At 43.2% G+C, this 14,120-nt stretch overlaps 2 protein-coding genes across 3 annotated transcripts; one reads left to right on the top strand and one right to left on the bottom strand.

Annotated features, from left to right (window-relative positions):
* The first annotated feature begins 4,239 nt into the window (after positions 1–4,239).
* LOC115740015 (U-box domain-containing protein 44-like) lies at positions 4,240–8,195 on the top strand. 2 transcript variants are annotated; one of them, XM_048279465.1, is made up of 4 exons: positions 4,240–4,469; positions 4,550–5,876; positions 5,954–6,251; positions 6,327–8,195. In XM_048279465.1, the coding sequence occupies exons 2-4, from the start codon at positions 4,662–4,664 to the stop codon at positions 7,895–7,897; spliced, it is 3,084 nt and encodes a 1,027-aa protein (XP_048135422.1). In that variant the 5' UTR covers positions 4,240–4,469; positions 4,550–4,661; the 3' UTR covers positions 7,898–8,195. The 2 variants fall into 2 exon arrangements, with proteins under 2 accessions (XP_048135422.1, XP_030529222.1); XM_030673362.2 differs by having other exon boundaries at positions 4,240–5,876.
* Positions 8,196–10,704: 2,509 nt separating this feature from the next.
* LOC115740012 (DEAD-box ATP-dependent RNA helicase 21) lies at positions 10,705–13,276 on the bottom strand. The gene has a single exon (XM_030673351.2). The coding sequence runs from the start codon at positions 13,124–13,126 to the stop codon at positions 10,967–10,969; it is 2,160 nt and encodes a 719-aa protein (XP_030529211.1). The 5' UTR covers positions 13,127–13,276; the 3' UTR covers positions 10,705–10,966.
* Between the last annotated feature and the right edge of the window lie 844 nt (positions 13,277–14,120).

The following is a 14,120-nucleotide window of genomic DNA, read 5'->3' as shown; positions in this document are numbered from 1 at the left end:
GATATCAGACTTTGTTTAACAATCATTTTGCATGTACGCCTCAATTAATAGTTCTTTTATCATCACACGAAAGACGGCAGTTTACTAAGGCCGTGAGCGTGCAAAACCAATATGTTTAAGAACGAGAATCATTGAAAAATACCAAGTTTGAAGAAAAGAAACGTATGAATGGATGAACAGAAATGAATAAACGAGCTTAGACCGTCTTTACTACCACACTAAAATTGAGTATACAAACATCTTCTCCAAAAATTGAATCAGTTAGAGAATCTTGAGAAATATATCATGCACCATAATATCAAGAATCTATATTTGCTCCAGGTGAGATTACAGTACATATCCTAGCAAAGAAGTTTGCATTTGTATTTTCAATAAATTCAAACGACACTAAATCTCCAGAACTATACGTAAAATTATCAAAGAGAAAATAAGAGTCACCCCAAGTAGAACTGCAAGCCGTCTGCATAATTTGATCCATCAGATCAAACTTTTCCCACTGGAAATATAGCGAGAGCAAAAGGGTAACGTGTCCTTTTGCTAGGGTTTCTGTGTCCCCCCACACAAATTTTCCACGAGCATGAAGGATGGAAGTGGTGAGAGTTTGTCGATGAACCATGTACTGATGAAAGTGAAAGGACGGCGAAGCGTGGGTCACTGCTTGCCTTTCCAGATCGAGTCCCGTCACATCCATCCCCAGGAACTGCACGTGTGTGCTTAGTTAGCTTCATCTTCATCACCTCTGCACCTCATAATCTCGTGGCCATCTCAAACCCTTGAAGAACCGGTGAATGGAGTAATTGCGATTTAAGCCTAAAAACATTATGTAAAGAACGAAAAAATCTTTTCAGCAAATAATTCATGGGCGAATACGTCGATGGCGCTGGTGGCTGCACTCGTTTTATGGTTTTCAATGAAGCAAGCGCACAAAATCTACTCCGTCGGTGGTCGACATAATAGTTCGATGAAAAAATCAGCTCGGATTGGGAACTGTTCATATATCCATGAACCTCTTGATCTAGCACTAATAAGTCTTCGGTATTTGAATACCCATTATACTGATGGGATAAAACACTCATAATTCATAGAACTCAAGAAGTGTAATCATGAGCATAAGGACTTCTTATTTGACATTAGTGAAATGGTCATAAGCTTGCCTCTATAAATGCTTGTTACATGACTTTTGCTCTTACTCTTAAATGACTCATAAATATATCTGACATTCGATAGATTCTAGGGAATTTACTAAACATCAAACATGAAAACGCGAACAAACTCTTGATAAATTCACATAATTGTGACTCTTCAAAGCACACTATAATAGAGACTCTCAATTCTTCTGCACTAGTCTTGGAAGCTAAACATGCATGACAAACCGGTGCTGATCGACAATCATGAACCGACAACTTGTCTGTCAAGATGATAATCTCTTCGCATAATTGGCAACTTCCTCTAAAACAAATTTGGTACATTTACTAACCTATACGATAACTACAACCGGCTTGTCATGCTGGATTTGATGAGATCCACCTAAATATGTGGCATATCAGATTTATTATTTAATTAAATATATTACAGGCATATATTTATTATACATTTTTTTACATCCAATTGGGTTTCTAGAACCCTTATATTTAAACATTGATGGACGGTTGAGATTAGGCAGCTCTAAGGTTAGTTCCATCACTCCCTCTATAAAAGATCTCTTTTTGTGGAGAACGACTAACACTTTTTTACGCTTCCGCTTCTTCCAAAAAATTATAGAGCAAAAAATACACATCCATCACAACTATTGTAGAGGAGAGTGGTGAAGATCTATACCCATAAAAGACATATTCTCTCTCATCGGATCAACAATGGCTTCTTTTGATTCGGGTACGTTATATCTATCAATTTCGTTTTGTGTTCGTGTGATTGAAAGATACTACTGATTTAACATGTCAATCTTATTCATCTTCTTCAAACTTCTCCTTTGTTACCTCACGGGTCGTTCTTCATCCACTGTGCATGCAAGAGAAGGTGTTTCTTAAAACCCCTACTCAACCAACGTCCGAGAAGATGTCGACGCAAGAATGCATGGTCCTCATGGAGCCAACAAGGCGAGAGCATGTTTTTATTACCCGAAACCCCCTCAAGAAAGAACAAGAAATCTCTGTGAACGAGAAAACAGAATCACACGCCAAAAAGACACAAGCGAAAGTGGGGCCAAAGCGAATGGGCCACAATGGTAACCACCGTGATCGTGTGCAATGAATAGTAGCTGCCAACATGTTCCCCCTTCGGTTCTAGGACTTGTTGCTTTCATCATTATTTCGTTTCGTGATGTTGATGCTCTCTCTCTATCTCTATCTCTTGCCATGGAACGGGAGCGGCGGGTCGTGTTCCCCAACCCTCGTGCTCGATCAACCCCACACACCAAACAAGACCATGGGACTATGCATGGGCATTACAACCCTTTTGCGGGCACGAGCAGGGGCGGACATCAATCGTCTTGACATAATGATAGAGCGAAAGAACGAACTAGCGGATGGGCGAGTTTATGTTTACTATGACTTTAGCTTCCTGGGTGCAAGGGTTCTACATTTAAAATTAGGTTTTCGTAAATTCGCCAAGACATGGATGCGAGAACAATAACAACACACACTTTAATGTGCTTGACTAAGATATTCAACTAACACCTCTTCTTTGCATACGAGATAAAACAGAACATAATGGAAAATTTAATTACGGTGATGTTTCAATTGCTTGTAAATTCCCCTTTGAGCACACTCCAACTCAATGGGCTTGATGACTTGGAAACTATGTCAAGTACAAGACTCATAAAATTGCACAGAAAGGGCCCATACTTTAGGCTCCAACGTCAGCCCAGTAGCAAATGTCATTAGATGACAGTTCTGAAAAATCAATTGCCTATTAGGACTTATTTTCTTCATCAACTCAGGGATGTATTATCCCCACAAGTATCTTGATCATCATGATCAAAGTGTCCGTCGTATCTGGTGACCGCCTGACCGGAGCCGATTGCAGAATCAAAACTCCAGGGATTTTTCAACAGGAGTCTCTATTCATCGAGACGACGTACTATGGGAGAGTTCTTTTCGCAGCATTCATTCTCAAAGGCACTCCCATTCGATTCACAAGGGGATTGGACATGGGTTAAGAAGGTCATCTTGCCAGTTCCTAGAGCTAAATATTATCCAACGGTATAGTCTAGGTCCTAGTTCAAGACAATAGTGTCAACTAAATAAAAGACCAAGACCAAGTCCAAGTCACTTAAAATAGGGCTTCAGTACACTACAAGTGTCAAAATTTATGTATAACGCTCACTTTAGTGCCAAAACTTTTAAAAAGATAACTTAAGTGCCAATTTTTTTTTAAAAAACGATCACTTCCAAAACTTTCAAAAAAATCACTTAAGTCCAATTTTTTCCAAAAAAAAATAATTACTTAACTGCCAACTTTTTTGAATAATACCCACTTCGGTGCCAACTCTAGCAAGTCACATCGGTTCAAATATTAATAAAAAAAATAAGTCACATCCGATTTCCGACAAACCACGTCGGCTCAAATCGGAGCTAGCACCGAAGTGATTGTTTTTTTAAAAAAAAATGACATTTAAATGATCGTTTTTTTAAAAAAAATTAGCACTTAAGTGATCGTTTTGAAAGTTTTAATATTAAAGTAAGCACTATACACAAGTTTTGATACTTGTAGTGTACTTTAGCCTTTAAAATAGTTGTAATAGTATGCCACATCCTCAAATTGAAGGAAACAGAGCAGGCTGAATCCTCAAAACAAACACGACTCGATTCGGACGATCGATAAATGCATGTCCACGTTCATCGCATGACCAAATCATCACGTGCAAGCACACATGCAAGTCACCTGCACACCTCGCGTCGAGATTTATGTTTATAGCAAATCTACCCATTTGGGAGGAATGAATCAAACATAGGCCGCGTCGAGATGAGTAGAGTCAAAAAATCATGCTATGCCCTGGGAAAGACGGAAGAACCGATCTGGAAATTGCCCTTGCATGGACTAACTGATGCGTACCGACAAATTAGACAAATTCAAAAGGGTCTTTTCTTGCAAGGCAAGTTTCAAACATAAAGTTGAATTTCACATTCCTCAAACTAAGCTGCTTCTCATTTTGATCGACCAACTACAGCCGCATGCATTTAGTGGTCCATGTGAACAGAGGAGCAAAGGGCGAGAAATGGTCCTCGTCAACGAAGAAGATATGAACGCGGGTGGACCGATGCATGGCGTGAGTTGATTTTGAAGTCAAGCCCCTACCTTCACGACAGACCAAACACACTGTTGCTCTCAATTTCAACTTTCCTGACTGCGACCTCACCATTTTTAACTAAGTCTTCTTGGAGTTACTTGCAAGGGGTGGAAGGGAAAAAAAGAAAAGGGAAAAGACCTTCGCTTTGCTCGACTACTCAGGACCCAGCATCTCGTTAATGGTCCATCTCCTTCCTCAGTTCTCATATGCACCTCCTACTCCTGACGGTTGACTGAACCATCATTGTGTCGTCCATTGCAGTTCTTGCAGGCCACATCGGAGCTTAGGTTTCCAGGAAACCCGCTGTCATCTCGGTAGGCTCAGATAAGCTCACACGGTATCTGCGCATTTTGCCACGCCAACGAGGCCCCCGATGGACTTCAACATCGGAATCGAGGACGTCGGAGTGGCGCTTCTGCAGGAACTATGGAACAGGGTGACCCTACAAGCCATGGAGCTTGTGGGCGAAACACAGGACGTGGTGCTTGCAAAGGACAGCTTTCAGGAGTTCTCCGGAAGCATATCTCAACTGATCGGCATCCTCCAGGCCATGGATGCCAGGAAGGTTGCAGCCGAGCTGGGCTCAGAGTTCACAAAAACCACACTGCAGAAATTGAATTCCCAGCTACATCTTGCGTGTGATGTCATCGAAGATTGCAGATCCGGCAGCCGCCTCCGCCTCATACTCCGTTCGAGCAGAGTCCTCGCCCAGATGCAGGAATTGGCCAAAGAGATCGCTGAAACCATCTCTTCATTTCAGTTGGTCAATCTCAGCATCGGCTTGAGTGTAAAGACAATGATTGCCCACATCATCAACAACCTGAGGTCCATGGAGTTCCAGTCGTCAACTGTAATAGAGAGAATCTCTGTGGAGATAGAGAATTCGATAAACCAGGACAGAAAGAACCATGACAATGCTGTAAGACTCTTGGAGAAAATCGCAGAAGCTGTTGGAGCTAGCGAGAATACATCCTTAGTGCAACAGGAGTTGGCAATTCTGAAGCAAGAGAAGGAAGAAATGGAGGCTCAAAAGAAACAGGCAGAGGCACTTCAGCTGTCACAGCTAATACAGCTTCTCTACAGCACAGAAATCGTGACAAGGCCTGTAGATGATAACACCAACATACGTCACCATTATTACCCGATCGACGCATTTCTATGTCCACTCTCCCATGTACTTATGACAGAGCCCGTTGCGATCTTATGTGGCCATAGCTTTGAGAAGAAGGCCATCCAAGAGCACTTTGAAAGAGGAGTGACAGTTTGCCCCACCTGCAAAGAGGAGCTTCCCTCTCTGGACATAACACCAAACCTCTCGCTTCGAGGATCCATACAAGAATGGAAGCAAAGGGACATGGACTTAAAATTCCAAGCGGCAATACAGGGGATCAATTCTGACGAGGAGTCCACACAAAATGGCGCTTTACAGGAGATGAAGTCTCTCCTGGGAACGCCTCTCTATGCTGCCAAATTCTCAGAAGAAAACCTCATTCCGAAGTTGGTTGGCTTTCTAAAAAACAAAAGGTTACATACTGCGGCTGCGCTTAAATGCCTCAGCTGCCTAGCCAGACATTCAGAAGACTGCAAGGTGAGATCATTAAGCAATAATTATTTCATCTTTATTGTTTTCCGAGTGTGAGAGATAGTGTTGCCAAAGAGTTGCAGGCATCCATTGTTGAAGCAGGGGCAATTCATCTCGTTGTGAAACATCTCTATAAAAGTGAAGTGGGACAAGATGCTATTGCAGTCTTGTTGGAGCTGTCCTCGAGAGAGGCAATTGCAGAGGAAATCGGCAAAGCCAAGAACAGCATTCCTCTATTCGTTTCCATGCTTCATTACTGGGAGGGAGATGTGTCAGAGAAAGCTCACAAGGTGCTGCAAAATCTGTCCTTTAACACCCACTTCGTCGTTAAAATGGCGGAATGTGGATACTTCAGACCATTTGTTTGTCGCTTCAATGAAGGTACATATGACCAGCTAACAAAATCTTTTGTCATTATAAGGACCATGTAGTCACTTTGTTGAACTCTTCATTCAGGATCGCAGGAGACCAGAGCACTGATGGCTGCAGCTTTAGTACAAATGCAACTCAAGGAGACTAACGTCATCGATTTGAAAAATGATTCATTTATACATAGTCTGGTCGAAATGCTCTCCTCAACCTCCCCGGCATACAAATCAGCTTGTCTCCAGGCCATCAAAAAACTCTTGGCGCACTCTGCTATTTCTAAGCAGCTCCTGGCAGACCCCATGACTATTCCACTCTTGCTCAGCCTCATATCACATGTAATGTCTGATCCATACTTGAAGGAAGAAGCTGTAGACGTTCTCGCCTTCCTGGTCAGGGCCACTGAGCATTGTGACTTCCAGATATTTCAAGGATTGAAGGAGCTCCAGTCTGAGCACAGCATCAGTTTACTCTTACACCTCATATCTACTTCCGAGACTCAAGCTACAATAAAGATTTTACAGTTGCTGGTGGAACTCAGCCATAAATCTGAGCAAGCTAGAGAACTAATACGATTCAATGATGATGCAATTGCCCATCTGTACTCTTGCCTTGAAACGGGCCAGCCTGCTGTAAGAAGATGGGCAATGGAACTTGTATACAGTATCTCTGATGGTCACCTTGGTGGAGTTCCACTTCCTCCAACACCCAGAAAAGAAGCTGTCATTCATACAATAGCATCCATTCTTACCCATTCACCAGATCCGGAAGAAAGGTCTGTCGCCGCTGGAATCATCAGCCAACTCCCAAAGGATGATACCACCATCGATGATCTATTACTTAAATCAGATGTGTTAAAAGCCATACATGAGATCATATGTACAGTAGACATGGAAAGCAATCAAGCTCAGACTGTCCCCAATTCGGGAGAACTTTTGTTGGAGAATGCGCTAGCAGCACTACTACGCTACACAGAACCATCCAAAATTGATCTACAGAAGCGAGTGGCAAAACTCGAACTGTATCCATCACTAATCCGTGTGCTGTCCAATCAGAGCTCTTTAGCCAAACAACGCGCAGCAATTGCACTAGCCCATTTATCCCAGTCTACCAGCTTGTCATTTTCTCGTGCAACGGTTATCCCTACAGCAGACAGAAAGGCAGCACCACTCAGCCAATTACTGAATCTCTTCCCCAACTTCTCCTGGTGTTGTTCAACCTCAGAAATTGGAAGCTTGTGTTCTGTTCATGGTTCTGCTTGCTCGTCGAAGGACACTTTCTGCCTTGTCAAGACAGATGCAATGATGCCACTCATGAAATCATTGAAGGGGACAGATCCTGGCGTGCAAGAGGCTGCTTTGATGGCACTTGAAACATTGCTGACAGATGACAGAACACTATCTCAAGCAAGTGCTGCCATTGTTGACAACCATGGCATAGACTCCCTTTTATATGTCCTGGAGAAAGGGTCCCAATCAGCGAAACCAAAAGCTCTGGACCTTTTTGAGAAGATCTTGAGTCACACAAATCTTACTGATTCATCATTCCCAAGGATCGAGGGAGTTCTTATCCAACTTCTCCATGAGGACGTCCATAGGAAGAAAGCAGCTTTGGTGCTTAGGCAGATGAAGGTCATTCCGGAGCAATCTTCTTACTTCTGATTTGGTATCTTCAGGTTTAGATCAGACTTATGGACCTAACATGCTTGCGAGTGTAGAACACCACCAGGAAGGGATGCTACTGGCGAGTCCAAATTCTGAAATAACTGCGGAGGAACAACATGCAAAAGATAAGCTGGGTAAGCTTTGAGAACATTGCCTTCCACCTAATTGCCACAAAGCCCCGGAGAAAAATACAAAAGCATGGAGTATCTTGAAAACCTTTGAGAATGCCATAAAGATGTAGAAGTCGTTTTCTCATGTACTTACATTGACTATTCATCTGTGCATAATTCATTCAGTTCTGACAAGTTGAAATAATCTTGTATGAAAACACCACTTGCTTCCCTACTTGCCTTTTTCAAAACCAAATGCCAAAGAAAAGCTTCCATAGTGTGCGATGACCAACCACTACACCAGAATAGAATCACTAAAACAACCCATTTCACCTGCGTGAAACAATATACATGTTATGCCCGCAACAAGTTTGCCTCTATCTGTGATCCATGTTTGGTGCAGTCATAACACATCTTGTAAAGTGCTTGGGATTCAAAGAAGAATGGCTTTACGGTCCAGATAACTGCTATCCATCTAACTGTAGGGTTCCTAGTATAAAGTGATCAGATCTCATGGGAGAACCAATTATTAGCTACAAACAGATGGATAAGAATTGAGACAGACAAATTGTATGCATCAGCTATATAAAGCACAAGTAACTAGAACTCGATAGTTGGTCAGATAAAAAAAATAAATATTGACAACGGAAGGTTTTTCCAAGTATCAAATGGAAAGGAAGAGACGATACATCAGCACGAGTGAAAATAATTCGATATCTTCAACTTACAATGCCTGGTTTCTGTCTTCCGCCATCCACCAAAATCACTCTTAGCAGTCAGCAATGCGATTTAACAAATTAGAAGATCAATAAGCCCAAACAAGAAAATGAACAATCGGTTCAAAGATCACCATTTGTCTGTGACAAACAATCTACAACCATACTAGAAAAGATATGAAGGGATAAGGTCAACCTGTATGCATTTCCCTTCTGTCCCTCAAGCCTGTGAGCTAGTCTCACTTGATTCTCTAGGATTTATTTCCTAATGTATCAATTGTCCAAAATATTATTATTTTTTTTTAAAAAAGGCCTTTGGCAGGGACAATGTCCGACATCACTTTGGTGTGCACAAGTGATATGCTACATATATGCCTGGTTCCGCTGAAGGTGAGGTTGTCTATGCCTCTCCTTTTGGCGTGCCGTGAGCCTCTATATGCGCTTCACCATAGTCCCTCAATCCTCTAGCTAGTCTCACTAATTCTCGAAGATTTATTCCTAGTTTATCACTTATCAAAGAAAACAAACTATAGCCATAAGAAGATTGAATTAGTTATGCCAAATAATAAAGAGAAGTGATGCCACCAAGTTTCATTCAAATTAATCCAAAGCCACGAGATCATATTGCAGTGCCCACCTACGAAGCTGCAATCTGAAATAACATATGAGGTATTTGCCATCTTCGGCAGCTCCCTGCCTTTTGGCGAAAATTTCTGTAGACTTTCCAAAAGGAGACAGCCGTTATTCCATTGAGGCAACATTAATAATTATCCATAGAGGAACAAGGGAACACTAACAGCTTAAGGTAAATTATCTAAAGTAGAGCTTGAGCAGAAGCACACTACCTGGATCCCACAATTCTATCAGAAGACTATCCAAAAGTATGATTGATAATACATTAAGGTCACCATAGAGAGGTTGAAATAACACTAACAGCTTAATCAACAGTACACTGCACAGGCAGAGCAGATGATTGCAGAATGCAAAGAGCTTATGTTCCCAACCCCGGAATAAATCACAAGAGCACAAGAGATACGTGACATCTATATATCAAATGTCGATGTCCTCAGGCTTACATGCAATATAACATTTTATTGAAAGCTAAATAACTGACACAATACCCACCCCCAGGGGGCATCACAAGAAGATAAACCAAAAAAGGAAAGTAAAAGAACCCAATGCCCATGGATGCGCGTGTGCACTGAGATCAGGACTCAATAACAGCATGAGGTTCATTATCCTTCCTAGTAACTTCCCTTCTCTAGTTCAGTCTTTCCTCACAACTTCCCCATCTCTTTCTCTTTAAAATCAAGGTTTGGCTTGTCAGAATCACTTTGCTCCAGTGAAGGGATCCTCAATGTCCAGATTTTGCCAATGTTTAGCCAACTCAAAGACCATAACATAAGACACAAAACTCAAAACTTCCTTCCATTTGACATTCCTGATTACTAGTAACTGGATCTTCCAAGTCCGAAATGCGAGGTGTTTGGTACCATGTTTTGCTTATTCTTTTGTAGTAGTGTTTGATACTTCACTTCAAAACACATGAATATGACATGTAGACTCGTTTAGAATGTTTACCAAACTGTGTATGCTTTTTTTTTTTTTTTTTAGTTTTCAAAATTTTGAAAAGCACTAAGTCCTTTTGTAAGCTGTAATTAAAAGAAGTATATAACCTTTTGGAAAAGGTCATGCGCCACTCACTGATACCAACTCAACTTTAGCAGATAATATTTTGGAGTCATTTTCATCTATAATCTACATAAATAAATATATACTCCAAAACATTTAAAATGCAAACCAAATAAATCCACACAATAAAAGAAAACAAGTCAAGACTGTGCAGAAGTTGTATATAACAGTCTTTAAGCGGCAACATCTTAATAGTCGAAAGGGGGAAGAAAAATCCACAAGGTCAAGGAAACATCAGATAAGTGACCAAATCAGAGAGGAGGATTTAGATACAACAAGCCACCAGAAGTAAAACCTCCATACTCTATAACTAGTGAAATGATGCAGTAACTGACTGCTGCTGTAAAAACAATCCTCCAAATACAATGTTTCTAACAGAAGTAACATCAATGACCACTCTCAGTGCACTGATACCTGGACAAATTTGGACTGATCCCACTCATCAAGTAGTCTACTGAATCCTTCATTCAGAGATATAGCATTTGCACAGTGCATTGAACAATAACTAGACCCTATGCTAGGAACTATCTTCCAATAAATCAGCTTGATTAGTGAGCGAAAACGGTGTCATTTCGTCTAGGAGGCCTGTCAGGAACTGATCCGGGCTTGAATTTTGAAGCCTCATGCCTCGCCAGCTCAGGAGGCACTGGACTGTTACTTTGAATGAGCATCTGCTTCAGATCATAAAAGACATCTGTGTCACCTAGAGTCAGGAATGTTGTAGCCACACCCGTCTTCCCAGCACGACCTGTTCGCCCTATACGATGAGTATACATTTCTATATTACCAGGCATATCATAATTTATTACATGGGCCACATCAGGTATATCAATACCACGCCCTGCAACATCTGTTGCCACTAGCACCGTATATCTCTTGGATCTAAAACCTTCCAGGCTTATCTCTCTTTGTTCCTGAGACTTTCCACCATGCAAAGTAGTCACTTTGTAGCCTGCCCTATCCAGATTCTTAGCAACTGTATCTGCATTCTTCTTAGTGTTAACAAAGACAATTGCTGTCTTATCGCCAAGTTCATCAAGCAACTTCTGTAACCTGAAAAACTTCTCTGATTCCTTCACCATCATCACATGTTGAGATATCAAGTCAGTAGCTTTTCCAGCAGTACCTATTGTAACCACTACAGGATTTCTCAAATACTTCCTTGCGAGCCGCTCCACAGCAGGCGGCATCGTAGCACTAAACATATAAGTAGTGCGATAAATCTTCTTCTCATCGAGCTCCTCATCCTCATTCTCAGGCTTAAAATTACTGGATGGCATTGCGTCCAACACACCCACAACTTGTGGCTCAAAACCCATATCAATCATCCTATCAGCCTCATCAAGAACAACATAGTTACACTGGTTAAGAACAACATAACGCCTCTCCAGACAATCAATCAAACGCCCTGGTGTTGCTATCACAACCTCACATCCATTCCTAATTTTAAACCCCTGCTCCTCAATCGACTGACCACCAACAATTGAAACCACCTTTATCCCCATATAATGGGCGAACTTCATAGTTTCCTCCTCGATTTGTTGTGCCAGTTCACGGGTTGGTGCCATCACAACCGCGTAAGGCCCTTCGGCCTCATTCTCCTCAGTCAGCGGAGGTAACCTTGAAATGTAAGTTAACATAGGGAGCACAAAAGCACAAGTCTTGCCAGACCCAGTCTCCGCAATGCCAATGACATCGCGTTGCTGCAACCCAAGAGGAATTGCAGCCATCTGAATAGGAGAAGGCGTCTTGTACCCTGCTCTCTCCACAGCCTTCAGAAGCTCAGGGCTCAACTTACTCTCTACCCAGCTCCGCATAGGCCTAGGTATCTTAGACCCTTTGTAGGAGATATTGAAATCTTCCCTGAAGATCCTCCAATCTCTCTCCGTCATCTCCTCGAGCTTCTTCTCCGTCCAATGCCTATCAACCCTCATATCAAACGTATCATACACCTCCGCAGCCTCCTCTCTCTGCTTCTGCGCCAGGGCCTCCTCGGGCTTCTCATCAACTCCTTCCTTCCGGCGAATCTCCTCACGGAGCTCCTTCTCGTTCTTGGCTGCGAGCTTCTTCTGCTCCCTGCGATCCATGCCGGCGCGGAACCCTCGCCCAAACAGCAGCTGCGCCTCGTGAGGGTTCTGGTAGAGTGAGTTCATGTCCCGGGAGGTGTCCTCAGTGTTCTCCCAATCGAACGAGAACCTGAACTTCTCGCTCGGCTTGATGACCCGCTTCTTAGGCTTCTTCGACCCCAGGTACTGCTCCTTTATGGCGTCGAGCTCCTTCTCCCGCTCCCTCTCTGCCAGCTTCTCGAGCCGGGCGCGCTCGCGGGTCTTCGCCTCCTCCTCGCGCTCCCTCTCACGGTTCCTCCTCTCGGATTCACGATCTCGCTCCCGTCGATCCCGTTCTCGCTCCCGCTCCCGTTCTCGCTCGCGGTCGCGCTCCCTGTCGCGCTCTCGTTCCCGCTCGCGCGGTCGGTCCCGGTCCCTGTCGCGGTCACGGCGGTCGAGATCGGAGGGCTTCTGGTCGGAGGGGACGCCGCCGTCCTGGGAGAGGAGAAACTGCTCCTGGCGGCGCCTCTGGGCGGCCACCTCGTCCTGGCGGCGCTGGAGGGCGAGCTTCTCGCGCTCGGCCTTGGTGAGGAAGACCGGCTTGACGGCGACGTTGGGGGCGGCGACCGTGCCGGAAGCGGCGTCGTCGATCGAGCGCTTCATGGTTGGATAGGTGTGGCCAGGGGGAGAGAGATTGATCGCTTGGGTAACTGCAGGAAGGGAAGAAGAAGACGAAGAAGAGGAGGAGGCGCAGGAAAGAGGCAGTCTAGCGAAGAGGATTCAACGAAGACTTCATAATCAGTGTGTTCTTCGATTTTGCTTTGCCTCGGCTTGAGTTGGACGACAAAGATGGACGGTTGGATTGCGTCGGTCTGCGAAATTGCAGTGGCCGGTGGGCCCCCGATCATGTGGCCTGGCCTCTCCGGACCCGGTTAGGTCCGATGGGCTCGAGACTAATTTAAACGGGGGGTTTTTTTTTTTTTTTGGGTCAGAATATTTTCTTTTTTTTTTTGGTCGAAAGGGTCAGAATTCAAACGGGTTTTGAAAAGCATATTTAGTTACATATATTGTAAAAATAAAAAAATAAATAAAAAAGAATGATGACCCGATCCAAGCAACATGGGTCGGTCCCGCTCCAACAATTAATTCCATTCCGATGGATCGGACAAGAATTTAGGCCTAACATTAAGGCCTCGCTCAACCAAACCCGAGCTCTTTCGACATTCCATGTCAAGCCGAAAAGATGGCACGATATGGGACCATATGATGGAGGATTATTACGCTTTCCTCTCCTTTACTTCCTGCCTTGTCTTGCTCTCTCCATTCTCGAGTTGAACCCAACCCATCATCAAGAGGCATCGTTTCATAAAACACGACTCATCGGTTGTCTTCATACCTCGACAAAGCTAATTAGCTTGATTTTCCTTTTTAGGAGGGAAAATTACGCAACCACTCCCTAAACATATCAGACGGATGTCAATTCAATCCCGAGCTCTGTAATTTTGCCAATCTAATATTAAACTTTCATGCGAAATTCCATTCCAGTCTTCCAATCAATTTTCGTTATGAACTACCGACATGATCGCTGACTTGGCATAGACCTAACTATTGAGTAATCTCTGCTTTCACGTGAAAAACTTGATTTTATCAATTGGAC

The sequence above is a fragment of the Rhodamnia argentea genome, chromosome 5, assembly GCF_020921035.1.
Source record: "Rhodamnia argentea isolate NSW1041297 chromosome 5, ASM2092103v1, whole genome shotgun sequence".
In the NCBI taxonomy this organism is placed as follows: domain Eukaryota; kingdom Viridiplantae; phylum Streptophyta; class Magnoliopsida; order Myrtales; family Myrtaceae; genus Rhodamnia; species Rhodamnia argentea.
This window is presented reverse-complemented; position numbering and strand designations above follow the sequence as displayed.

What these genes read in the sequence shown, in the direction of transcription:
- LOC115740015 (XM_048279465.1), top strand. Translation starts at nt 4,662, where the DNA reads ATGGACTTCAACATCGGAATCGAGGACGTCGGAGTGGCGCTTCTGCAG. An exon ending in GACATTCAGAAGACTGCAAG is followed by an intron (nt 5,877 to 5,953) that starts GTGAGATCATTA and finishes AAAGAGTTGCAG; the next exon opens with GCATCCATTGTTGAAGCAGG. An exon ending in TGTTTGTCGCTTCAATGAAG is followed by an intron (nt 6,252 to 6,326) that starts GTACATATGACC and finishes CTCTTCATTCAG; the next exon opens with GATCGCAGGAGACCAGAGCA.
- LOC115740012 (XM_030673351.2), bottom strand. Translation starts at nt 13,126, where the DNA reads ATGAAGCGCTCGATCGACGACGCCGCTTCCGGCACGGTCGCCGCCCCC.